We start from the raw sequence: 25,163 nt of genomic DNA, 5'->3' as shown, positions 1-25,163 counted from the left end.
CTTCTAAATTTAATGAGCTTCAAAGTTTATAAAGCTGTGGACATAAGTTCTTTGAATGACAACAGCTGTTCTGTAGCTCTAACAGGTTCCAGATGTTATAATTGTGCCCAGTGATGGAGTATAATTATAGTACCTCTCCTATTTAGTATTTTTTTCCTTTCCTGCTTCCCCAGACATCAGTCAATACCTATAGTGAACCTCATAGTTGGTTTACAATAACAAGACTGCTTTTGTGTGAATCTAAAACTGCATACAATTATGTTAGTATGGTATTATTATAACATTTTAAGATAGCCATAGCAACTGGCATCTGTTGTGACATTTACTTATTTTAAGTGTATTATGTGTTTATATGTTGTAAGTGAATAGTTTACATTTCTAAGTCTTAAAAATCAAAAACAATTTTAACTTCATTAGATCGGTGCTGTCCTGTTGAAGATATTGTCTCAAACCCGGCATTGGCAACTAGCATTCTTCACCCTGATTGTAGATATTCACAAAAAGACAACTGGGTAACAAGACAACTCAGTGTCAGTTATCGATCACTTCAGTTATTCTCCTTTATCCAGTTTTACTTTAATACTGAATTAGGGCCCCTCTTGGTGCTCAAAAAAATTCCTTTGGCATCTGCAAAAGAGTTTCTAATAATTATGATGGATTAGACTGCAGTTCATTGTACCTGTGCACTGCAATGGTTTTGCAGATGCTGTAGATGTGACATGCATTAATAATTACCCATATGGAAAAGATATATATAAATCTTATAAAGTTTGTATCTGTCTTGTGTGAAACTTGTATGAAAAGCATACAAGAGTGAAAACAGATATAAGATCCCTTGAAAAATTATATAATGAAACTTGTATGTTTTGGATACTTACTAAAACAATGTATGAAAGTAATGAGAAAGTGGCCACTTTCATGAGTAATCACATATAAGTTTTTACGATTTCTTTTCCATATGGGTAAGAGCAGCAGACAAAAATCAATGTTCAGCTCGAATCACTTTTGCTTGCTGCTAAACCCTCTACTTCATATTCTTGATATATTAATATTAACATAGTTTTATACATAGGTATAATTCTCTAGAATTTAAATTAAACTTAGAAAAGTACAAAACTCTGACTTCCTGTCTCTTGGAACTGAACTGTGATTGTATTTAACATAAACATTTTACAAACATGGTGTCTAAAGGGATACATAGACTGGATGGCATCATTCTGGTTTTCACCAACACTGACAGGAATCTTGGCCAGGATTTATCCTTTACTGCTTACACTAAACAAATATCTCTCATCTTCATAACTAGAAACTGAAATGGGAGACATACTGAAAGTGATACTGAAAAATTAGTTAATGCAATTGTTACTTGTAGACTGGACTATTGTAATTTAACAGGCTGTTAAAGAACCATGAAAAGCCTGCAGTTGATCCAAGACATGGCAACAAAAGTACAAACAATGACTAGAAAGAGAGCTTATAGGCTGATAGGTGTGCATTAATAGGCAAGCCTGCACTTAAAATGTCACAGAACAACTGATCAAGTACTACAGTCTAACAGAGGGAGGTGAAGTCTATGAAAGGTCCTGCTGTCATCTGATAAACATTCAGTACCCAGCTTAAATACATTACACTATGTGCTATATTCAAAAATAGGCTTCTAATTTAAGAGTACTTAGTAACACTAAGAGTTTGTTAGCAGTGTAAATGTGAGTCATAAAAACATTTAAATAAATATGGTTGGTGTTAAAGGACTGAAATGAAAAGACTTTACACAAAGGTTTACACAAAAACATAATAATGAGGCTACACTTAAAAATCAATCTGGTGCTCTTGGGTAAATCAATTTTCCCTCATTTGTTTAGGATGCAGAAATGAAAGGTATCTAACTATATATAGGGCAAATGCATATTACACTATCTCTACACCAGCAGTCCCCAACTCCTGGGCCATGGACCGGTACCGGTCTGTGAGTCGTTTGGTACCAGGCCGCGAAAGTTGAGGCTCGGATGTGAAATTTATGGTTTTCAGGGTTTTCATCGTTAACTCTTTTCCCATGTTGTAGTTGTGTTATTTTGCAAGAAATATTTATGCGTTACCATAGAGACCAGAGAGCATTAAGGGGCAGAGAGGAGGACGTTACTCTCAAAGTTGTTAGCACATTTCAAGAGGATGCTGCTAATAAATGTACACAATGACACAATGAATTTGTGTTTATTATTATATTTACAAAATACCAAAGTTTTTGTCTTGGTCGTATCATTTTATTTTGTTGTATTTATCCACAACACCTTAAAGGCCGGTCCGTGAAAATATTGTCTGACATTAAACCGGACCGTGGCATAAAAAAGATTGGGGAACGCTGCTCTACACCACCCAGCCATTTTTGTCCTTTTAGTATTAGCATGGACGCATTTGCTTTCACAATGCATTACAACTGTTGACACATCCCTGACCTAACCTTGACCTGTATTTCTAATGGATAGGTGCACAATCAAATTTTGCTGAGGACTAATCATTTTGACACAATAGTTTTATGACTGTTTGCAAAAGACAAAAAATCTTATTTAAAAATATGTTTATATTTAAATAAATTCAATAGCAAATTCCTTCCTGTCTTTCAGGACGGACAGAGGGCAGCCTTGTGTATGGACTCTGAGCAGGCCAGATGGAAACAGAAGAGAAGAGACATGAGAAGGAAGAAAGTTTGATATTAGAGCAATTTGGCACATCTCACAACATCCCTCATAAACTCCAGAATGGAGGCCAGTTTTCAGAGGGAAATTCTCTGCAGATCACTGGGGATAAAAACTGGAACCATTATAAACCCAGCACTGATGCCAACACTTTAAAAAGGCACAGGGAGAACTGCAACAACCCTGCTTCAGAACAAGGGTTGCTGGATCAAGGATCCTACATCATGAATGGAGAACTGATGAATGGAGAGTTAAAGCATGCACTTACTGAACAGTCCTTATTGGTCCATCAGTCCAAGAAAACAAAAATTGATTCTGAGATTAAAGGAAAGGATGACATAAATTCAGATTTATTGGAAAAGTTTCCTGAACTGACAACAACAAATGAATTTGGATGCAATTCCCAAACGTCAGATATTAAGTTCGATAACAGGAACTGCAATTTTCGTAACAGAGATATTTTCTGTGTGCCACGAAATAAACAAGTTCCGAATGGTGCTGTATCATCTCCCTCAACCATAGAAAGCACCCCAGGTGATTTGTTAGAGAAAACTTTGTCTCAGTATTATCCTGAGCAAGTCTCAATTGCACCACAAACGTCTGGGTCACAATTAGATGCTGTCAATAATTCACTGCCTGATAAACTGTCCAGTGAAGGTGCTAAACTTCCCCCTATGACCTCAGGATTGCCCAATTCAGCACAGATGCCTGGCTCACAGCAACAGCAGGCTCAGGCATCTGGAAATACTGAAGGAGGCAACAATTATAACTCTGTCAACTATGTACTAAATGGATACTCCAATAATTTTGGAGCAGACGACCAGCAGACACAACAACATCAGCAGTCAACATCATCTTATTCTGGTGAGGAACTGGCTCTGGGACAGCTGTCAGGCATGATCCTGTCAACAAATAATGCCAAAATCCCACAACAGCATCCAAATGGTGCGCAGTGTTATCAGGATGACACACGTCATCAAGGTGTATATGTAAAAGCCCACCAGGAGTTTAACGGCAGTTCCTTTCCAAACTGCAATAGTTCCCTACAGCCAGCAGAGGCAGAATACGAGTCCTTTCCCAGTTCTGGGACACAGAAACTGGGGCATGGTGAGGAAAACACGTCTAGTCAGCATCTGCAGCATGGCACTGATAGGGATCGCCACTATGGGATTCAAACCCAGAACTTTCAAGAAAATGCTGTAAACCCACTTAGAGCTGAGAGTCAGGGACCCATGGGATCCAGACTCCAACAGTTACACCACACTGGTATAGAAAACGGGATGGAAAACACGTCTCAGCAGAGAGCCAATTTATCTTGTTCTACCCCTAACCAGAGAGGCTGGAGAGAACTGAATTCTTCACATTCCCAACAGCCACCAACAAGTGGCCCATCATCTCAGGCACAAGAGCAGGATCTGTGGAGGAACTTCTCTACTAAGTCTATGTCAGAACAGCAGACAGCTAACCCCCTGGATCATGACCAGATGTTTGAGCCAAACCCAATGCAAAGATTTCAGACACAGAGAGTTTTCTCTGATGGCAGCCAGGGGTCTAACTTCCAGAAGAAACAGCAGGATTATCTGCCAATGCAAACGCATTGTGCTTCAGCTCAGCACAACACTGCCTCTGAGTGGCAGCAATCAAATTCTGAAGGAGCTCAAATGCAGCCGTCTTTAGCCCAGAAAATGCCAGAGCAGCAAAACTTCACTCAAAATCAACAAGTTGACAGTCGCTGCCAATCCCAGATGCAGTCAGAGCGCTTATGTGAGGACAATGACCTCCAGGAAATATTGTCACCTGGGTTTTTGGCAACACAGCAACAACAGCACTGTCAGCTCCAACGGCCAATGTCCCAGCCACCACAATTCGAAGCGCAGCAACTAAAGTCTCCCAGTTACAGACCTCACAGTCAGCCTCAGCCAGGTCAGCAGCTGCTTCAATCCAATCAGCCTTTTGGAAATGGTCCTGCTCAATCCAGCAACCAACACGTCCAGCAAAATGACCATGCAACATTTAGTAATATTAACACAGTAGAGATGTCACAACATCAAAGGCAGTATCCACCAAACTCAGGCAGCACTAACCTCAAGCAATTTCAACCACAGCAGCCTAAAAGCCACTGCCACCAACCCAACCACGTGGACTTTCCCCCAAACTCCACACAGTCACAACCTCATTTACCACAAGGTGCTTTAAGCCAACAGGTCACAAAACAAATGTATCCCAAAGCTGAACAGCAGCTGAAGACATCTTGCACTCAGTTCCAAAGGGGACCTCAACTACCTCTGGGACCGGCAGGTCCCCACGTAGACTTTCAGAGGCATGCAGCCCTACGTATGCACCTGTTACAAAAGCAAGAACGCCAGGGCTCTCCTCAAACCCCTCAGAACTCTAGTGACCCTAAACATATCCAGAGAGCTGTGAAAATGGAAAATGGACCCAGACTTGAAATATCTGGGTTACAGAACCAGGAGCATCAGATACACATGCGAGAGGCAGGTAGAATACAAATTAAGCAGGAAAACCAACAATCTCTGTGTGAGCAAAGTAAGAAGCAGGCAAGTATCATAGCCTCTATGGAACAAAGCCTGAGACAATACCAGCTTTCACCTGTGTTTGAGAAAAAATCCATTGTCATCAATGCATTGAATAAAGTCAAAGTAGAATCTTCTGGGCCTGTCACAATCCTGTCAACCAAAACTGATGTGAATGGAGTAGAATCATCAGCACTTGCCTCATCCACTGAAGTTCTTAAAAAAACACCTGATTCCACCCCTAAGAAGGAACAACTTCTACAAAGTTTTATGGATTCTCCTGTGAAGCTGTTGAATACCCCTATAAAAAATCTTTTAGACACCCCAATGAAAACACAGTATGATATTGCATCCTGTCACTGTGTTGGTAAGTCTCTTAAGTTCAGCCTAAAACAGGATGGGCCAGTTGTATTGTATATATTAATATGTTTTGCTTTATGACTAGAACAAATAAGTGAGAAGGATGAAGGCCCATACTACACTCACTTGGGGGCAGCACCAAGCATTGCTGGCATACGGGAAATGATGGAAAAAAGGTTAACAAAAATCTGAAGTGGAATAATATGACTGTTACATAGCTACAATGTACAGTTTTACCTGTGTTAATTTAATTGCTTTTATTCTGCTTTAAAGGTCTGGCCTAACAGGGCGCGCCATCAGAATTGAGAAAGTAATATACACCGGGAAGGAAGGAAAAAGTACACAAGGATGCCCCATAGCCAAATGGGTACAAATATTTTTTCTATACTCCCCCTGAGACTTCCCTTAAATATCTTTGTGTGCACATATTCCCATACTTTTCATCATTTCAGGTGATTCGTCGATCCAGTGAAGAAGAAAAGCTATTGGTTTTGGTGCGGGAACGCCCTGGCCACAGATGTGCAACAACCTGCATCATTGTTGTAATTCTAGTTTGGGAAGGGATTCTGCCAAGTCTAGCTGACCGCCTCTACCTCGAGCTAAGTGAAACTCTAACAAAACATGGAACCCTCACCCAGAGACGCTGTGCTCTCAATGAGGAGTAAGTGACACCACTGTGTAAATCACATTTAGCCACTCAGACTTGATCTAATATTTGCTATCACATATTTATATAATATAAAAACTGTATCTTAAGGATCTCCTTGCCAGTGCCAAAATATTCCACCATTCTCTAAACCAAACAGTTTTCAGTTTGTTTGTTTTTTTGCATCCATGGAAAATATAGTTAATGCCTTTGCTTTTATGTATTTCTGTTCATTACTTTTTGTTTTTTTGCTTCAAGTCCAGTTCCCCCTTTGATCATGAGATTATCATTCTGACTATCACAGTCCTAATTTTTGCTCTGCCCTTGCAGGAGGACATGTGCATGCCAGGGATTAGATCCTGAAGCCTGTGGAGCATCATTCTCCTTTGGCTGTTCCTGGAGCATGTACTACAATGGCTGCAAGTTTGCCCGGAGCAAAGTCCCAAGAAAATTCAAGTTACTTGGAGATGATGTGAAGGAGGTACTTTTTGAAGTTTAAAATATTATTCACATTGTGTTTACCTTGATTAAGCTGACATGCTATTCATCTTAATGCTTACAATTTTCCATTTAGGAAGAGAGAGTGGAGAGCAACTTTCAAAATCTGGCAACTTTACTGGCTCCCTTGTATAAAACTATGGCACCTGAAGCTTATGGAAACCAGGTGAATATCTGGACATATTTTTCTTTCTTTCTTAAACTAAAATAAAAAATTAAAATACAGTTTCTTATTACCTGGTAAAACCTAAACCAATTAACATTTACATACTGCACATATATTTATATGTGGCTAATGCAAATTGCAAACAGGGAAGTTTTTGGAGAATTTTATCCACCAGAGGGGATTTTAAATCAAAGAATCAAGATGTGAAGGCTTTTCACTTTAATTCTGGGAGTTTCTTAAAAATGACACTGAAACTTTTTCAAAATTACAGCCATTTTGGTACAGTGCTTTATTCTCTAAAGCTCAAAAGTACGAAAAAAAGCCCAACTACATATTTTTTTTTAATAAAATCTATTGCTTTCAATGACAGCCTAAAGTCCACTCTTTTATCACACCTAGATTGTTTGATTTAAGATCAGTGTTTGTGGTGTACAGAGGCAAAGAAAACCTGTGTCCTTGTCCAAATTTTTATAGACCTTTCTTACAAGAAAGCTGTATATTACTGTTAAGCAGCCAAGATTCAATCTTGTTCTCTGGCATGTATGAAAATGCTAGATCAATGCTGCAAGTGCATAACTTAGGCCTGTTTATCACTGTAAACAGTCATTGTAAAGTGAGTGGGTTACTAAAACCCAAGAGGCAATACGAGTGAAGATCTTTATCCTATGATGGAACATTTCTATCTCGATGGTGTCATTTCTTCTATAATGAAAATGTCCTCATTTATAGGGTAAGAGAAATCCCTAAATGTAAAATGATGTGCACCATAAATTATACTTTTATAGTCAGCTGATCTCACCCTAGTTGAACACCCATGGAAAAGCCGAGGGGAATCATGTGGTCTATATTAAAAAACAAAATAAAGGAACTGTAAAAATTGTCTTCGTGTAAACAGTTTTGAAGAATTGTCATAAGTGATTTATGCTACCCTAGTAGAACACCTTATGTTGGCTTATCATTTTGTTGTTTTTTGTAGTGACCTTCACAAACTTTTAGGCAGCTTATTTAAATTAACTTCTTTTTGTTCCTGAACACAGGTGGAACATGAACATAGGGCTTTGGATTGCCGTCTTGGGCTCAAGGATGGCCGTCCTTTCTCTGGGGTTACTGCTTGTATGGATTTCTGCGCCCATGCTCATAGAGACCTCCACAACATGCAGGGTGGCAGCACTGTGGTAAGGATAAAAAAGGGAAACACATTTCTCTAAGTACTTTAGAAAAATGCCGGTTTTTGAATTTATGGCTTTGCATAAATTCAACCTGCAAAGCCATTTAATTCAGATAGTAATTCTTTTATTTTTTTTCAGGTGTGTACATTAACGAGGGAGGATAACAGAGGGATTGGAAAGATTCCAGAGGATGAGCAGCTTCATGTCTTACCTCTTTATAAAGCTTCCAACACTGATGAATTTGGAAGTGAGGAAGGTCAACAAGAAAAAATAAAGTCAGGGGCTATCCAAGTTCTCAGTGTTTTCCGCCGCCAGGTGCGCATGCTTGCAGAGCCTGCTAAATCTTGCCGACAAAAAAAGCTGGATGCTAAGAAAGCAGCTGCCAACAAGAATGCCATGCTGGAAAGCTCCAACGATAAAGGAGAGAAGGCCAAATCAAAAGCTGGCACTTTTGAGAATTCTACTCAGAGCAATCCAATGGCAGGTAGGGTAACAAATTATTTTCTCTTCATAGGTATCCATTGATTTCTCTGAACTGAGCGGTTTCTGTCATATTTCAGGCTTGCTTCCAGAACAAAATGAGGTGTGCATCAGAAGTTAGTGAGGGTGCTCTATGCCTATACAGCTTACCAGGGCTGTATAGGTTGGACAGGTTTTACCATTGGAAAAACATGAAATGTATTCTAAAAAAAAATAAATAAAACATTACATCTTTATTGATTTATGTAGATATATAACTTTTCATTAATGGTACAGTGTAGGTTGTCAAATGTGTCTTTGTGGGGGAAAGCGTTAAACATGTTTTTTCTTTGTAGCAACATATTGTTGGAACACTAAATTGAACACCAAAAGACCCACAAATAATGATTTTACAAAAGGTGACACAATGGATTTTGTTTTCCAGGACTTATTCCAGGTGCTGTAGGAGCAACCCGTCAATCATGTCAGCCACAACACCCCCTAGGGGTCCATCAGCAGCAGCAACACCACCAGAGCATTCTCCCTCCTTATCCTGGCTCAACAAATGCTGCTTTCTCCAGGTTTCCCAACCATAATGGGTCTTTTCCAAGCACTTCAAAGCCAGGAAGTATATATCCCCATCAGCCATCATCTTCCAGCCCTTATCCTTCCCCACTCCATGCATCAAACTCATACATGAATGCATCCAATCGTCCATACCTCGGTTATCAATGTAATGGAGGAATTCCCTTTGACAACTACAATCCATATTATCCCTCAAACCCAAAGCACTTAGAAATGTATCGACAACAACGGCCGACACTTTACTCAGAGCAGCAGTATGGTATACGGCGTTATGAGGTCAATTACCCACCAAGATATGGTGAGCCAGGCTTACAGGTCAATGGTTATAATGCCAGCAGCATTAGACCAGTTCCTCCCATGCGACCTTATGGACCTTATACTCCTAACAGCGCCTCAGATCCCCAGTTTCTGGACCCCCTCTCAAGAGCATCCTCAGCCCATGCAGGCGTAGATTACAAAACTGCTATGAGCAAAGGCAATCGGTTTGGAGAATGCCCAAATCCATATCTGCCCCAGAACCCTCAAATGCTGTCCCCAGGCCAAGATCCTTTCCATTTGCAAATCAAAGCAGAGATGGGTATGCCTGGTCCACAAATGCTTTCTGCTCAGTCTGGCAGTATGTGTTTAAACCCTGAAACACAGTCAGGGTTAAGGTTGCCAAATGGAAGCCTCATGGGTTCCAGTATCAAGCTGGAGCCTGGAACACCACAGACACCCACCACGCCGCAAAAGCCAGAGCTGTGGTCAGACAACGAGCACAATTTCTTAGACCCTGATATTGGTGGAGTGGCTGTGGCACCTAGCCATGGCTCTGTCCTTATTGAGTGTGCAAAACGGGAGCTCCATGCGACAACGCCCCTTAAAAATCCAGATCGCACCCACCCAACCCGTATTTCCTTAGTGTTCTACCAGCACAAAAATTTGAATGAAGCCAAGCATGGTTTGGCACTGTGGGAAGCAAAGATGGCAGAAAAGGCTAGAGAGAAAGAAGAAGAAGCAGAGAGGAATGGCGGTGAGGGGACTCCTAGCAAGACCAGCAAAAAGGGGCCTAAACGTGAGCATTTAGAGTCATCAGAGACCACAGGGGAGCCTCCTTACAAACGTTATATCAAGGCACTAATGGAGGGATCTTTGTCATGCACAACAAACACGTATGTCAGTACATCTCCGTACGCCTTCACCAAGGTTACAGGGCCTTACAGCCAGCTTGCGTAGAAAACACTCATTAAGAAGACCCTTGAAGGTGCTATGACAAACAAGACCACAGGCACCAATGCCCTCCCATCACCCTTTTGTTGTAAAAGGAACCTGTGATTAGATGAGCTACAAATCACCTTTCACCTCTTTAACAATCAAGCTTTACCCGTTTACCTTACAAAGGTTGTATTTATTCTTCTTTGGTAACTTTTGCAAGATACAAACTCTCTGGTGCTTTTACTCTGATACACACGGATCTATTTTAGCTGTAAAGAGTGAGTTTTGGTGGTTTTTAATTTTCTTTCAAAGTTTTTTGGAGATATAATCTTGGCATAAAACACTGACTTTTTGTAAATGACAACATTCACGGTGCTAAAAAATTATGCTTATTACCTTTTATTTTAATTCAAATGCCTTTACACTAACTGCACAGATAAATGTCAGCGGGACACCGGAAATATCATGCCAACATACAAAATGCTTTTCGAAAAGCCAGTGTTTTTTAAAACACATTTGGTAATGATAGTTGAAGCTGAAAAAAGTTTTGGTAGTACCTTTAAATTATAAGATCTGGTAAAAGCATATGTCTGCATTGAAAGCATGTCATTTCTAAGCAACACATTGTGACATTCATGAATTTGTAAGGACTTGGGGGTTGTATGAACAATCCATAAAGGTGTCCATGCAAAAGTTTTAACAGTTTTATCAATTGCTGGTGCTTCTTTCACTTTCCTATGTCATTTTTACTGTAAATTGAGCCATTCTTTTATGGTGCATTTTTGAAAGAAAAAAAAAACAGAGAGAAAGATCTCGGTTTTTCTGGTTCTTTTTCCAGGGTTCCTTTGTTTATCAATTTTTTTTTTAAACGTTCCTTACAACAGGTTAATTGAACACACCTGGTGATTGTGAATATTACATGTAGATTTTTCTGTGGTGCTTAGTAAATGTGCTTTTTAAACACTGAGAAACATGATACTGGGTAAGCTCAGTGTCAGTTTCAGAGGGCAGCTGGCTTGCTGTGTGGTCTTTACTTATTGTAATCTAACTGTAAGATAAACAGGTGAGATTTGTACAGTAAATTAATATTCCTTTTGGAATTCCTGTTAGAGATTTTTTGTTGCAAAGAATGCTAACAGCCTGTTTCACTGTATTTCTTTGGGTTTCAAATGAATCTATTCATAAGGTGCTACTCAACCTACTAGAAACATAAAATGTGAGACTCTTTGGGAGGTGAGAAGGCTTTTAAATAGTGTACAGTACAAACCTGTCATATACCTCAAACATTTGGCAATAGGATTATAACATCTTTTTCTTTCTTTATTCGTTTATTATTTTCAAAATGTTGATCACACTTAAAATTCAGGCCACCAAAAGGCATAAAAGTTCATTTCTTACTTTCTTATGAATCTGCAAGAAAGTATTACTTGAACTTGAATCTTTAATATTACTGCAAAAATCAGGGACATTTTCAACTAATTTTGTGTACATCTGCATTGCCTGTATTAATGTGGTTGGTTTTTTTTTTCATATTCAGGGACTTGCCATTGCATCCTGAATCCCAATATGGTTCTTGTTTGTTATATTTCACACAAAATTATTTTGTGTGGAAAAATATACTTTCCTGCAGTTTTGTACGTATATTTTAGCAAGGAGAATGGAGGTAATAGTAATCTGAACATATATGCACTGAGCTGACTAAAGGGAATGATATTGACTTAAAAAAAAAACAAAAAAAACAACAAAAAGCAATTTTTTGCTTATGTTACGAAGCAAGACCAGAGCAGTGATTAAAATAGTTGCACATCTTTGTGCCTGTGTATACATTTATTTATAACCACTAAGCAACTGTACAATGACTTCTTCCCAATCTATTTGATTGAATTAATGTAATTAAATTAATGACAGTCATGCTAAAGCAACAACTCACCCCACTTTTCAATATTCATTTTCTTAAAGCACTTCATTTCTTTTTCAGGAAAAAAAAATGTAATGTAGAATTTCAAAACGTTTTATTTAAACAGATTGTTTATGTGTTAAAAAAAATAAATTATGTCACAATGTACATACCAAGAATTTGTATTTCAGGAGTATAACTCATTCTTCAATGTTCATGTTGGTTCTTTTTGTTTGTCAATTCTACCATAGTTCGTCCTTTGAGACCCTTTCCCAAGTTAAAATGATTTTGGTTAGATAATCCAGAAAGTTTTTTGTAAATATTACACTCACTGTCGCTGGTTACAGTTATAGTATCCCCATAGTTCAGTCAGTAGTTCTAGTTTTTTTTTTTTAATCTGTTCTGTAAAAATAATCATATAGAAATGTTAAATTTCATTGTACAGTACCCAGCTACAGTAGCAGGTCGTTGTTGAGAGAGCCAAGGTGTAGTAAGAAATAGCGGGTTAAAAAGCATAGCCATACTTGAAGATGCTTCAGAGTGATTCTGAGTGAGTCAACATTACTTGAATGATTTTCTGGGCTTAGCTAGTATGCTCATCTCAAAGGTTAAGCCAGCAGTTCATACACACTTGGTCTTTTTGCAGTTAGACACTAAAAGGTATAAAAAAAAGTGCAACTTTTTGCCTGTAATTTTACTTTTTTAAAGCTTCCCTAGTTCTCTTGAAGTTTGGTATGCTACAAAAGAAAAAAGAAAATCAAATTGAGGATGGGTATTAATACTGTAAGTATTGTAATGTACTGAATGCAGTTTATTTGAAAGCTGTTTATTATATCATTCCTGATGTTGCTGATATGTGGGTGTTTTTTTAAATAAAATTTATATTTATTTAAAGCACTTTTATTTGTTACTTCCAAGTTAATCACAATATCTAAATTCTGTGTTTTATCCACAAGTTGAAATTTGTGATGTGAACTTATAAAACACACATAATGTTTAAGATTTTCCTTTTAATTTACACAAACGTTTACTTGTTACATATAAAGTGTGTGGTTCTGTATCTGCAAGAACAATTACATTTGTACAGGAAATTAGAGGACTATATAAATATAAACTAGACATGGCCACAACAGTCCTGGAATACAAATACAGCATGATTCACAATCATAAAAAAGGAGTCCTTTTTCCCCCATGACAAATAATAATTGGCATACTAGCAAAAAATTCAAACACGTGTCACTTGTGGCACCATAAATCAGACCCGACTTCAAGTCTGGTACTTTAGCACAATTCTTCACTTGGTGTGTTTCTTTTATTCAACAAATAACAGAGTGTCGATGGCTCTCTTTTAAATGGCTCCATACAAAATAAGATTGCAGAAGAATCCCTCATTAGGTGTTCAGACGTTTTGACTGTATCCATGCTGTTTTGGGAGTGTCAGACAAAATGCCACTTTTCCACTGTGCAAGAAGAGGTTTAGAATGGCAAAGAATTATTTAAAATGTATCTCTTTTATTTTTTTTAATTGGACAACTGTTGCAAAGCAATTTCCCTGTGTGGAAATCCAAGTATGATTCTTGGAATACGTTCTTCTCTCTCACTTTTATTTATTCATCGATTAATTTATGTAGCTAGAAATATATTAATAAGTCTTTTTTTTTTTTTAACTTACCCTCTGGAGACACAGGGTGTGCGCTGCCAAATGCAGGAGCCTGGAGAATGAAAATATAAAAATAAACCTACCACACTTACTCATCGTGTAGCTTTATATCTTACTGCTGCAATGGCTACCAATAGTGTGAAACAAGAACTAGTAAAGTTCTTACCGACTGAACTACTTCTCTGGCCTCATCAGTGGTACATCTCCAAGGGCTATCACAACATAACGTGTTTTTGCTGAAGAAAAAAGCAAAGAGTAGTGCTCATTATACTTTCATAGCCAGTTACACCTTTACATCATATGCAAACACATAAAGCAGGAGTTTTGTCTTCAACTAACTTACCAGTCAATTCCTCCAGTATTTTTTTGCTTCTGTACTAGTGCCCTCCAGTGCTCGTGGGTGGACTTAATGATCTCAACTGCAAAGTCCTATCAACAGAGATAGAGACTATTTTGTTTTTTGCTGCCTCTTTCGCTAACTGCATGGACTGCAACTAGTAGCAGACTGTCATGTCATATGATTGTTACAAAGGTAGTAAGTACCTTGTCTTTGAACTCCCCATTGAATCCAAATTTGTTTTCAGGCTTTCCATCCGGCACCTTATATTTCCTAAACCACTCAACAGTGGCCTCTAAATGACCGGGTCGGTTCTTGCGGACATCCTCTATATCTGCAGAAAAAACACATTCAATAACATGAATTTGGGAACTAAATTGTGCAGCAAATATTTAGTGAGAAAATTTACAGTTAGCAGTTTCTAAGATTATAATTTATGACACAATGTAGCTATACAACACTAATACAACAACAGGATTCAAGTTAAAATGAATGCAGGGTTAACAATATTTAGAACATGCTGTATGAGGTTAAGAAATGCATTAAACATGTTGGCTAGGGTACAGTGTGTTTTGGAAAGACACGTTGAATATAAACACAGCAATGTTTACAGCAAAACCTCCACAGGGTACAGACTTAACTACAGAGTGCAAGTCTGCATTTCTCCCATGATGTCTGTGTTGGATAAACAATCAACTGAATCTGAAATGGGCAGGTACATTAGTATCTCGCTCCTGGTACGTGGGCAAATGCAAATCTGACAAGTAGTGCATACTGGCTGCATAGCTAACCTTAAACAGCTCTACATGTGCTTAATCTTCTTGTATAGAATAAGCAGATGAAAATGAAATGGTATTTTTGAATCAGGGTAGAGAGCAGATCACTTTATCATTTTGAATCTGCCTTAATCTTTCTGCTGCCATGAAACAGTAAAATAATTACTAATAATCACTAATGTACGTTAAATTAATTACATGTTACCAGTTCTTGACTTTCATTAGTTTAAAACACTCACTATTTAGATTTTTGGCATCAGGGTCTTCAGCATTGATAGCTATGACCTTCCAGTCCATTTCTCCTTCATCAATCATGGCCAAGATGCCAAGCACTTTTACTTGGATAACCTGACCAGTAGAGCACACCTGAAGAACCAAACAACACATAATAAATCATCAATTAATAAAAAGCAATACTACATAAATTGCACATGTATATACACTCACTGACCACATCATTAGGTGCACCTGTTCACCTAACTGATAGCACAAATATCTAAGACTCATGATTCATTAGATATGACTTGCTAGCAATCCTAGAAAGGGGTACGTAATAGAATGTTTCTAATAAAATCAATGTACAGATTTAAGCTGTATTACCTGGGTGCCTATGTCACAAACATCAATGGGGTCATTGTCACCACAGCAATTAGTTTCTTTGTCTTTCTGGCCCGGGTCTTCCCACGTCTTCAGTTCAAGCATGTAAGAAAACAATCATGCAGGTATTTGTAAAATATAATTATTGGAATATATTTAAATACAACAAAATGAACTGCAGTACTGTTATTTTGAAACAGATATGATGAAAATGAAGAAGGAGGAGGCTTATCTCATACTGTGCTTTTCCTCACCTGTGGAAGTGCCCCATAATTCCAAATGTAACCTTTATGGGGAAATATGTTGGCAACATAGCGGAGCTTTCCTTTCTTTTCATCCTGCTTGATCGGATTCAGCGGTTCCTTTATCGCAATCTGGGAATTGAAGCAATTATGAAGGTGTGTGTTTTTATGTGCATGTTTGTTGTTTTTCCACTGTTGAAGCGCAGCTGAAGAAATTAGGTAAATAACTTTCACTTCTTAAATGTCAGGAACTCCCCAAAATTCACTTTCATGCTTAGCTAGCTAGCTAAATGAAAACAGCTTCAGGGCACTGCTATTCTAACTTCAGAAGTGGGAGGCAACTCATTCCATTACATTTTAAATGCGGTATAAATTTCCTTGTGGTGAGTTACATTTAGTTTTGTAAGTCAGTTACAACTCAAAAAGCCACATCAAATGCTTATCTAAAGATAAATAAAGTGTCTTCCAGTTGTCGTTATGCTATCTGACTTAAAAACAAAACCACGACTACAATTTCTTAAAAACAGATGACTGTGCATAATAACCTTTTTTCCAGTGCAACAGCAGTTGTCATAGGGTATAGTAGAATGTAATGTGTGATACCTTACCTGTAGCATGTACGTACATGACTACTTTATCTATTCTTACCTCCATTTTAGCATTTGACCATCTCGGTACCTCCACCACCATGTTGTAGAGCACCTGAGAGAAACCAAGAAAGCCGAATACATTATCCTGATTGTTTTACAGTGGGCCAAAACTCAAGACTGGAACAAAGTCGCGGGCTAACGTTAATATTTATTGAAATATATTTAATCCTCCAGATATAAGAATGAATCTTTTCTTATGGACTCAAACACGTTTTGCTGAAAAACTGAATATGGAACAAGCAAAGCTTAATACTAAACAATATATATATGAGCTGTATAATACCAGTAGGCCAGCTAGTAATTTGGTTTGGCTTCGCGGGCCAAATGTAATTAGGCTGCGGGCCAAATTTGGCCCGCGGGCCAGAGTTTGACACCTAAATGGTAGAAGTGACCTGAAACACTTAATCGAACTTTACCTCACTCTCACTCTTCTTGGACTTTTTAGCAGGTACATCATTTTCCTTAAGAAAATAAAATAAATAAAAATGGTTAGAATATTAGATTCATGTGAAAACAGACCTTTGCTATCTAACCCTTACCTGTTCTGTCTCTGCTATTAGTGGAATATCATGGAATGGCGAAATGTATTTCCCATCTGAGGTTTCTAAAAAACAAAAAAACAAAACATAAATTAAAACTTTAGCAAAGTACTTCTGTGCATAAACATTTTACGCTTAACACACATTTTACAATTGAATTCCAGACGTCTGTGTAGGGAACAAAAACTTAAATCTTGTTATTTTTGAGGTGATTGGATATCTATATCTTGACACTTTCCACACAAACATCATAAGAGATGTCACAACAGTTTTTTTAAACAGACTAATCGGCATAAAATACAAAGAAAAAAATCATAATAATGACAATGATGTCATAGTTCATATTTCAAAGAACTGGGGTGCCACTTGTTCCTGGTGTTTAAAATATAAGTATTACTCATATATTTTTTTATTTTTTTATTTAGGACAGTGCGTGTTAATGAACATAAATGTAAAAAAAATAAAATTACATGAATGTAAACATACCAGATTATAGCCAAGGGCTAATTTCCATCTGTTGTCCTTAAGCATAAAAAATAGACATAATAATTCATAAAAATTCATCATTCATTCATAATAAAAACTCCATCACCAAACTTACACATACACACCATTCTGTTCCCAAATAAAACATTAAAACTATACAACTCATACATGATCACACACTTGATTTGTCCATAACCAGTTTTTAACCTTTGCCTTAAACAAATTGAGTGTAGAGCATTCTCTAATGGGTTGAGGAAGACTGTTCCACAGATGGCCTCCCTTGACAGAGAGGACATTCTGCCCAAATGCTGTCCGTCTGTGGGGTATAAACAAGTCTCCTTGGATTGAAGCTCGAGTGGTCCTGTCTGAGCTTTATGCCTAATGAACTGCTTTAGTGGTGGTGGAGCATATCACTCAGGCAGGGACTGTTTACTTGGGCTTTTGAAGTGGGGGTTGTATGAGGTTCTGATGAGTCAGTGTTACCTGCAGTTGACGGCAATAAGCACAACCTCAAGCAAAAAGGAGAACTGACTGGCACAGAAATTGCCACTGCTTTAGCTCCCATTAGGAAGCTCTTCACCACAAGGAAGTGAAACTTTAACGTCCCACCAGATTCCACTGACCAAAAACAGTTATGTTACCTCCCAAAAACATAAGGTCTTAATTAACTGCCGCCTCAGTCAGTTAGTGAAAATGACATTCACACCAACTAGACTAGCAACCCCTGTTTTGTCCTTGTGTCCACAAATCAACAGACTTTGGTGTATGTTGTCACATGCAACAGAACAGAGACAAATATATATACACGGTCAAGCCTTTAAGCTATTACTGGTGCAGCAAAACAAAGCTTCAAGGGACGAGGTTACACTCAGACAGTGCACCGAGGACAGACACAAACCTTGCAAACACTGCTTTACAGAAGAACAGCTTTACAAAACACAGCATCAAACTATAACAGTATTAATGACGCTGTCGGCTAATATCTTTTGAAAACATATTTTAATTGATATACTGCCCAGTCATAGGTACACTATTACTCTACTTTCTCAATGCCAATGGAGGAAACTAGAAAGTGAGGTAAAATCAAAAGCTTTTCAGTTTCAGACAGTTTTGCAGGGTTCAATAAATGTGCAAATACTTTTGATGTTAATCTATTCATTGATCATTATTATTATTATTATTATTGTTATTATTATTATTATGCAGGTGGGAAAAATAAATTATTAACCTAAACTGCTCAATCTTCTGACAAAGTTTCATTATGAGTCTTATTATTTGACTATACAATAATGAATTATCTACATAAATCACAGGCATCAGTACAGCCCTTCTATTGTGGCCAAAGCTTTAAGAAGTTCCTGTATTACTGACAGTAACAGGAAAAGAACAATTGGCTTTCTAATGCACAATACCAAAGCAATGTTCAATCCCAAACACACTCTCAGGTGTATGTTTTGCAGTGCATTTCCATGCATGCAGCCCACACGTTAGTGCACTGCAGTGTGCATGTTGTTGCTGCATGTCTGCAGCCTTCTGCTTGAAACAAGATGAATCAAATATTACAGCATTTTCTTTAAAATTGTGATTCAAATTCCCTTTTTTTTTAAAGCAATTATTATTGTGAAAAGCAAAAATGCATTCATTTCCAGTCCAGTTTCCTCATTACTACCATGTGCACACTATAACTTGAATATTCATGTTTATTGATACTTGCATTTTCATTTAAAAAGTGGCACTTTTACATTTTCTGGTAATTTACTGATGCAGCAGTAAAGCGCTAACAGTGAGGTCATACAACACATTTTAATACTCCAAGAAAACAGTGCCTTGTAGTGTGAACAAACTGGACTGTCCCAACTCCTTACACTCTCCTGGCTTGGGCTTGGTGCCATTCACAATCTGAACCAGAATAGTTTATTTTAGTTTTTCAGCTTCTCTCCTCCTTATCACAATAATGTTCACGAGGAAGCTAAATGTATTTGTTTAATTAAGTTAGGCTTTTGTCACTGAGGAAGCACTGGAGTTCCCTGCTCAGGTGTAGATTGCGATCACACAGCACCACATCAGAGTTCAACCCCAGTGCGGTTTTGGGGTCAAGCATGGACCTTTGCTGTGCCTGAATAAAGCTTTATATCTGGTTTCATCCCTGTTGTTACATTTTGATAAAGAAAATTCATGATCTACAACACGGTTTGACTTGATATGATGTGTCTTGATGATAGAAATGCATCCATTTTCGGTTTTGCTTGAGGTTTTGCATGACTGGCATCCACGTGGCCAACAAACAGGAAGTACAACCCACGAGGAACACGCACCTCTTCCTCGTTTCTCCTTACGCGTACTTTCAAAACACGTGACAACGACGGCTAGCGTTAGCGGGATTTTGGCACTAAAAGCAAAGCCGCAAAAGAGCCGCTTGGGCAGGAAATATAACTCAAAGGTCAAGCGTTTACCTTGACCTGCATGTCGACTTATGGTTACCACAACACGGTCGGACACCAACCTTTGAGACTGTGCTAACCAGCTGCAGCATTCAATGCAAAAACAGGCATGGTTCCTTTCACAATGGCGGAAATTAACTTACTAAAATAAAGCCGGTAGTCGGGAGAGTTCTGGTGTCCTCTCTGCTCCGTTTGATAGTGCATCGTTTTTCTGAAATAACACTGGTGCGAAACAGCTGCTGCTTGTGCAATAACTTTGCGGCTAGAGGCGGAAAATGTGCCGAAAACTGTCACCAAACACCGGACCGAGGAGCGTAACATCAGTGCGCTCATTATACACTTCTTACTTCCCCCGTCTTAGTTCCTGCTTCCCGTCCTCCAGCTTCTGTTTCAACAGCCTCGGCGTGAAACCGCGGGCTTCCGGTCAGCGCGTTTCAAAATAAAACACCCCAAAGCTGCGGACGTAGTTTTGTGTGACGCAGTTTCTACATGAAGGTGCGAATGTACTGTATATTTTATTTATTTTTCCCATATTCAGACCAGCACTCTTAGACATATTTAGTCAGTGCAGTGGCCCATATTTGACCTGCGTCTCCAAAGTGTAGAAGCGTTTTTTTCTTTAACACGATCTTCTTGTTTGTTTTGTTTTTTTATTTGGTATAATAGTGTAGTGTCACGTATAAGTAGCCTGGTCTCATGCCTCAAGTCTGTTCAGTTGTTCGTCTGTTACCAATACATTGTTTTTATTTTATTAATAATAAATCATATTTTAACCGGAAGTAATTATTTCTAACTTAATTTTACAGCCACAGAAAGGATTGTAATGGGTAGTAGCTTTATTTTTACTGCCCCCTAGCTGTCGTTCAGGTCTTTCTACTTTTTTCTTTGTGTCCCTTTTCTCCACCTTCCTGCCTGTCAGCTTGAAATTGTTATATTACACACGTACTGAGTATTAATAGAAATAATAATCATGGAAATAAGCAAATTAAACAGATCAAATTAAAAGGAAAATACCAACTAGATGTGCCTATAGAGGATTTATAGAGCTCATCTTGGATAAGCATTCTTAAGGAAGGGAAACTGGGAGAAAAGGCTGAGATATTTGAAATTACACAAAACTGGATGGAAAGTCAGTGGCAATGGGTCTTATGGAGGGATGAATCCAAATGTGAAATATTTGGTTCAAATCATCACCAATATGAGGATGTCAAGAGATGTACAACTCAACCAAGAACAGAAGAAAAGTCAGCTAACATCCAGAGAAGCGCTTTGAATTACCTTCAAGAATCCTGAAGAACAATTCCCAAAAACAACTTAAAGAAATGACAAGGAAGCTGCCTAAGAGACTTCAGGCTCTGTTGAAGAGTTAAGGTGGCCATACCAAATATTGACTTACAAGGTCACTGGAATTTTACAAACTCTGATTTTGCCTTACGCAAATTGAGATCTTGTGACTATAGAGCGGTGTTGGGTAAGTTACTTTAAATTAGTAACTTAGTTACATTACTAGTTACTTCTATCAAAAGTACTCAGTTACTTCAAGTTACTCGTTACTTACAAATAACTAGTTACTAGGGAAAGTAAATTTGGTTTTACTCAGAATTCTCTTGTTAATGTGTTGCTTCCATAACTTTGCCAGTCTTCTAGCTTGCTTACTTGCCACAAGTGCACTGTGCCACCTACCAATAGAAAGGAAAAAATAATGTGCATATTTCCACGAGAGAAATCCCATGCCTGGACCATCATTGACCGCTGCCATGGTTCTAGCCTACGTCACAGAGTCATGTGCGCTTTTTACATCCAACACAAAAACTGCAGTCGTGGTGCTTTCGATTGTACTCAGAACTCTGAAATTCTGCCTTCTGAATAGGAAGATGTAGGTAACACCAGACTGCAGATGAGCTGCATACAGGGCTGGTTTGGGACAAAAAATCAGCCCGGGCATTTTGACTAGAGACCAGCCCGCCATTATAGGAAAAATCATAAAGCCTTTGAATGAAAATAAACACTGTTGTGACAGTGATGTACACTGTTTTGATGGTATATATGCATCAATCTATCAATCGTTTGTTGTAAGATTCAGATAATTATTTTTTAAAAGCTAGACATTTTAAATGAGAATAAGAAAGAAAAGTATTTCTTTGTGCCCCCCTCTCCCTGTTAATGCCCTACATGCCCCCCTGGCAACACTTTGCTAGACCCGCCCCTGCACAGTTACCAGCTGCCAGCTACCTAAAAAAGGATCCTGGTGTTATTTGTCTCTCAGAAACAGTTCATAACTTCCCTTCAACTCATTCATGTCACCTAAAAGGTAAACCTGTTTCCCCATCACCTGTTCAGCTCTGATGATCCAGTAAGGACATCTCCTGGTTTCATCTTCATGTTTCCCTCTCACCAGATAACCAAACCATATCATGACCAGCAGCTTTTACGGCTGTGGCTCCAGCAAACATCAGCTGATACTAGAAATTAATATTAAATAAATTCTAACAACAGCTGATCAAGCTTAAACGTGCTGCTGTTGTTTAACGCGACATCCGCTGATTTCCTGTTTCTGGCGCAAAGTGGGCGATAAACAAGCAAGAGAGCAGATCAGCTGATCATTGATCAGTTTAATGATTGAAGTAGAAACAGGAGAGGGAGGGTAAGAGGATGAGAGAAGAAGAGGCAGCTGTGCAGCGTAAACACAGAATAACTCCAGCTTTGTGTCTTTTTCATTGTAGCTGAAGTACCGGACAAACTGTGTTCCTTTTCACCTCAATACGAAACCTGTAATATTTTCTCCGAATACGAGACGATTCTGTTTTTTACTGGACGGTTGGCAACTCTAATAATTAACCTTATGAACAAAATAAAGTTCAACATCAGTAACATTATAGCACCCACCCAGCTGTATAGAAACTCCGTCATGCTAGCTACCACGCAGTACGGAAAAAGTCAGCATAACGAAAATAAACTCCACCTAAACTTGGTTCATATCTGACCCAGATAGACTGCAGGTCATAACTTCTTACCTGAAGTTCAGTTCACCTGACACTCGGTCTCTCCTCCTCCTGCCTCCCCTTTCTCTCATCCACCTGCTGGCCTCCACCACTTGCTAATGTTACTGAATCTGTGGAAGCTCCGCGACAGCCACCACACGAAGTAACGAATAACGACCCGATCTAAATCCCAGTAACGATTAACGCGTTCCTGATTTTGGCATAACTAGTTACCGTGCTCGTTACCACAATAATAACGTAGTTACTGTAACGCGTTAGACTACGGTGAACTCAGTAACATGTTCAACCAGCCTGAGCTGATTCGATCTTTGTGACACTGCGTCTTATCGGGCTGGAAGCAGCCTTCAGAAGATGGGTACACTGTGGACATAAAAGTACAGAAATGGCAAGCAACAGTACTCAGGTAAGCTGTGGGTTTAAACTCAGTTGGTGGCAAATGCTAGGCCCAAAGTGTGTCTTGAAAATATCCCCCACACCATTACACAGCCAACAAAAACCTGAACCACTCATACAAGCAAAGATGGGCTATTTGGCATTTATGTTGTCTACACTAAATTCTGACCCTACCAAATGTTACAGCAGAAATCGAGTGTGATGGCATGCCACACATGGTAAGTTTAATTTACAGTCACTACTTTAATATATTCTACTTATTGTTCAATATAGTTTCTTTATGAAATTTATTTTTCTATGACACCTTCCAATGTTTATATGGCGTGCACACATATTAACACTGCAAGCTCAAAGTTCTGTTTTATGTTATATTAATACATCTTTCTTTGAGTTACCTGGGGTTTGGCTTCTCCTCCTGTCTGGCAAAAGGTGTGGCAAAGGGCTGGGAGAGCTGAAGTACCACTGACAGCCTAATTGGATAGAACCACATGCTTCATTGCCTTGGGGGGTGTTTCAAGTTTGTTTAATTGTTTTGTATTAGTTGGTTATATGGCAGCCATTTTGTTTTCCCCTGTGTGTGTCATTTGGTTTAGCTAAACCAGTATTTAAGTTCCCCCATGTGTCATTTCAGCAGGTTAGCTTGTCTTATGTTTGGGTTGAAGTGTTGTTAATTGTTATCTTGAGTTTAGTCTATTGAGTTGACCTCTTTTATTGGTCTCCCTGTTTAAGTTTTGGCTTTGTTAAAATATCTTTTTATACTTTTGGGTCAATAAAACCTAGTGATGGGCAGATGAAGCTTCATGAAGCACTGAAGCTTTTCATCCAATTGGTTCACCCCAGCACAAAGCTTCTTGAAGCTTCATTTGCTCTAGTAGGACATCTACTGGACGTAAAAATATTAGTTGGCATGAATTTGAAAAGTGTGGCATTTTGCACACAGCCTGTAAATGTCAACAACAAAAGGAGTGTGTAAAACATGTATATTGTAGTGATGGCAGTATACTGTGTATATTTATACTGGCAGTATGGGAAATGATTATTTGGAAATGCTTAAAATGGAAATGATCATTTACTGTGAGGTGAGGTGTGGTTGGGGTGTGGACAGTGGTTGTGCTTTTGTAACGTTGAAATACGGACAGCTACAGACTGAGGCCTCAGTCCTGCCTGTTCACATTTTTTTCTGTAAAAACTAAATTTTCACTGCTTTTATGACCTTTTTAGTGGGGAGAACATAGCTAGGATTGAATGATTTAACAAATCTTTTGAATCCTTTGTCCTCCACAATGCTAAATAGCTGGGAGTCCTCAATCACCATGCTAACCAGGTCTTCATCTATTGGAGATTGTTCTCCTGAGGAAAGACAATAAAGACAAAGCACAAATATAAATATCACACACGTAACTTATTACAGTTGTATAATATTGTTATATCATTTAGTAACATTACTGCATGCTGTATTATCATTGCATTTGATGGCTCACCTGGTCTTGCTCCACAATCGGTGTTCCCCTTATTCTCATGCAAAGCTCTGTAGTGCCTAAGCATGGATGAGGTGTTGTTGTTATATCCCAGCTCCCTGGCACATAGCAAACACTTCACCTTGTACAAAAGTAAAGACAGCTTAACACAAATTATATTGCACCATCAGTATTATGAAAATACATCTTCTGTAGAAATTTACATACCTTGTTGGGAGGAATAAGATCAAAATGTTCCCACACAGGGGAGGACATCCTCCTCTTCTTAGCTGGCTCCCTTCTCTCCTGACTTTCTCTCCTCACTCTCATAAACCTCCAAACTCTCACTAACCGCAACTCTCCATCAAACACCCACATTTTG

At 38.5% G+C, this 25,163-nt stretch overlaps 2 protein-coding genes across 2 annotated transcripts in view; one reads left to right on the top strand and one right to left on the bottom strand.

Moving 5' to 3' along the window:
• Nucleotides 1-13,098, top strand: part of tet2 (tet methylcytosine dioxygenase 2) — a 30,517-nt gene extending 17,419 nt beyond the window's left edge. The window contains exons 2-10 of the mRNA XM_085459151.1: nt 2,622-5,594; nt 5,673-5,763; nt 5,861-5,954; nt 6,040-6,248; nt 6,564-6,714; nt 6,808-6,897; nt 7,935-8,072; nt 8,205-8,550; nt 8,971-13,098. Coding sequence (XP_085315277.1) covers nt 2,666-5,594; nt 5,673-5,763; nt 5,861-5,954; nt 6,040-6,248; nt 6,564-6,714; nt 6,808-6,897; nt 7,935-8,072; nt 8,205-8,550; nt 8,971-10,325 — 5,403 coding nt within the window. The 5' untranslated portion in view covers nt 2,622-2,665 and the 3' untranslated portion in view covers nt 10,326-13,098. The remainder of the gene's footprint in view (nt 1-2,621; nt 5,595-5,672; nt 5,764-5,860; nt 5,955-6,039; nt 6,249-6,563; nt 6,715-6,807; nt 6,898-7,934; nt 8,073-8,204; nt 8,551-8,970) is intronic.
• ppa2 (inorganic pyrophosphatase 2) lies at nt 11,650-20,328 on the bottom strand. Its single transcript, XM_085459152.1, has 12 exons — nt 20,073-20,328; nt 17,003-17,067; nt 16,880-16,924; nt 16,462-16,515; nt 15,826-15,945; nt 15,575-15,661; nt 15,214-15,340; nt 14,405-14,532; nt 14,205-14,290; nt 14,028-14,097; nt 13,874-13,913; nt 11,650-13,661 (listed from the first exon to the last, which is right to left on the bottom strand). The coding sequence occupies exons 1-12, from the start codon at nt 20,260-20,262 to the stop codon at nt 13,639-13,641; spliced, it is 1,035 nt and encodes a 344-aa protein (XP_085315278.1). The 5' UTR covers nt 20,263-20,328; the 3' UTR covers nt 11,650-13,638.
• Between the last annotated feature and the right edge of the window lie 4,835 nt (nt 20,329-25,163).

Source organism: Copadichromis virginalis, linkage group LG6 (assembly GCF_057382275.1).
Source record: "Copadichromis virginalis isolate Kocher_CV1m ecotype Utaka linkage group LG6, C_Virginalis_male_GT1.1, whole genome shotgun sequence".
Lineage (NCBI taxonomy): Eukaryota > Metazoa > Chordata > Actinopteri > Cichliformes > Cichlidae > Copadichromis > Copadichromis virginalis.
The sequence above is the reverse complement of the archived record's forward strand: the minus strand, read 5'-3'. Positions and strand labels throughout refer to the sequence as shown.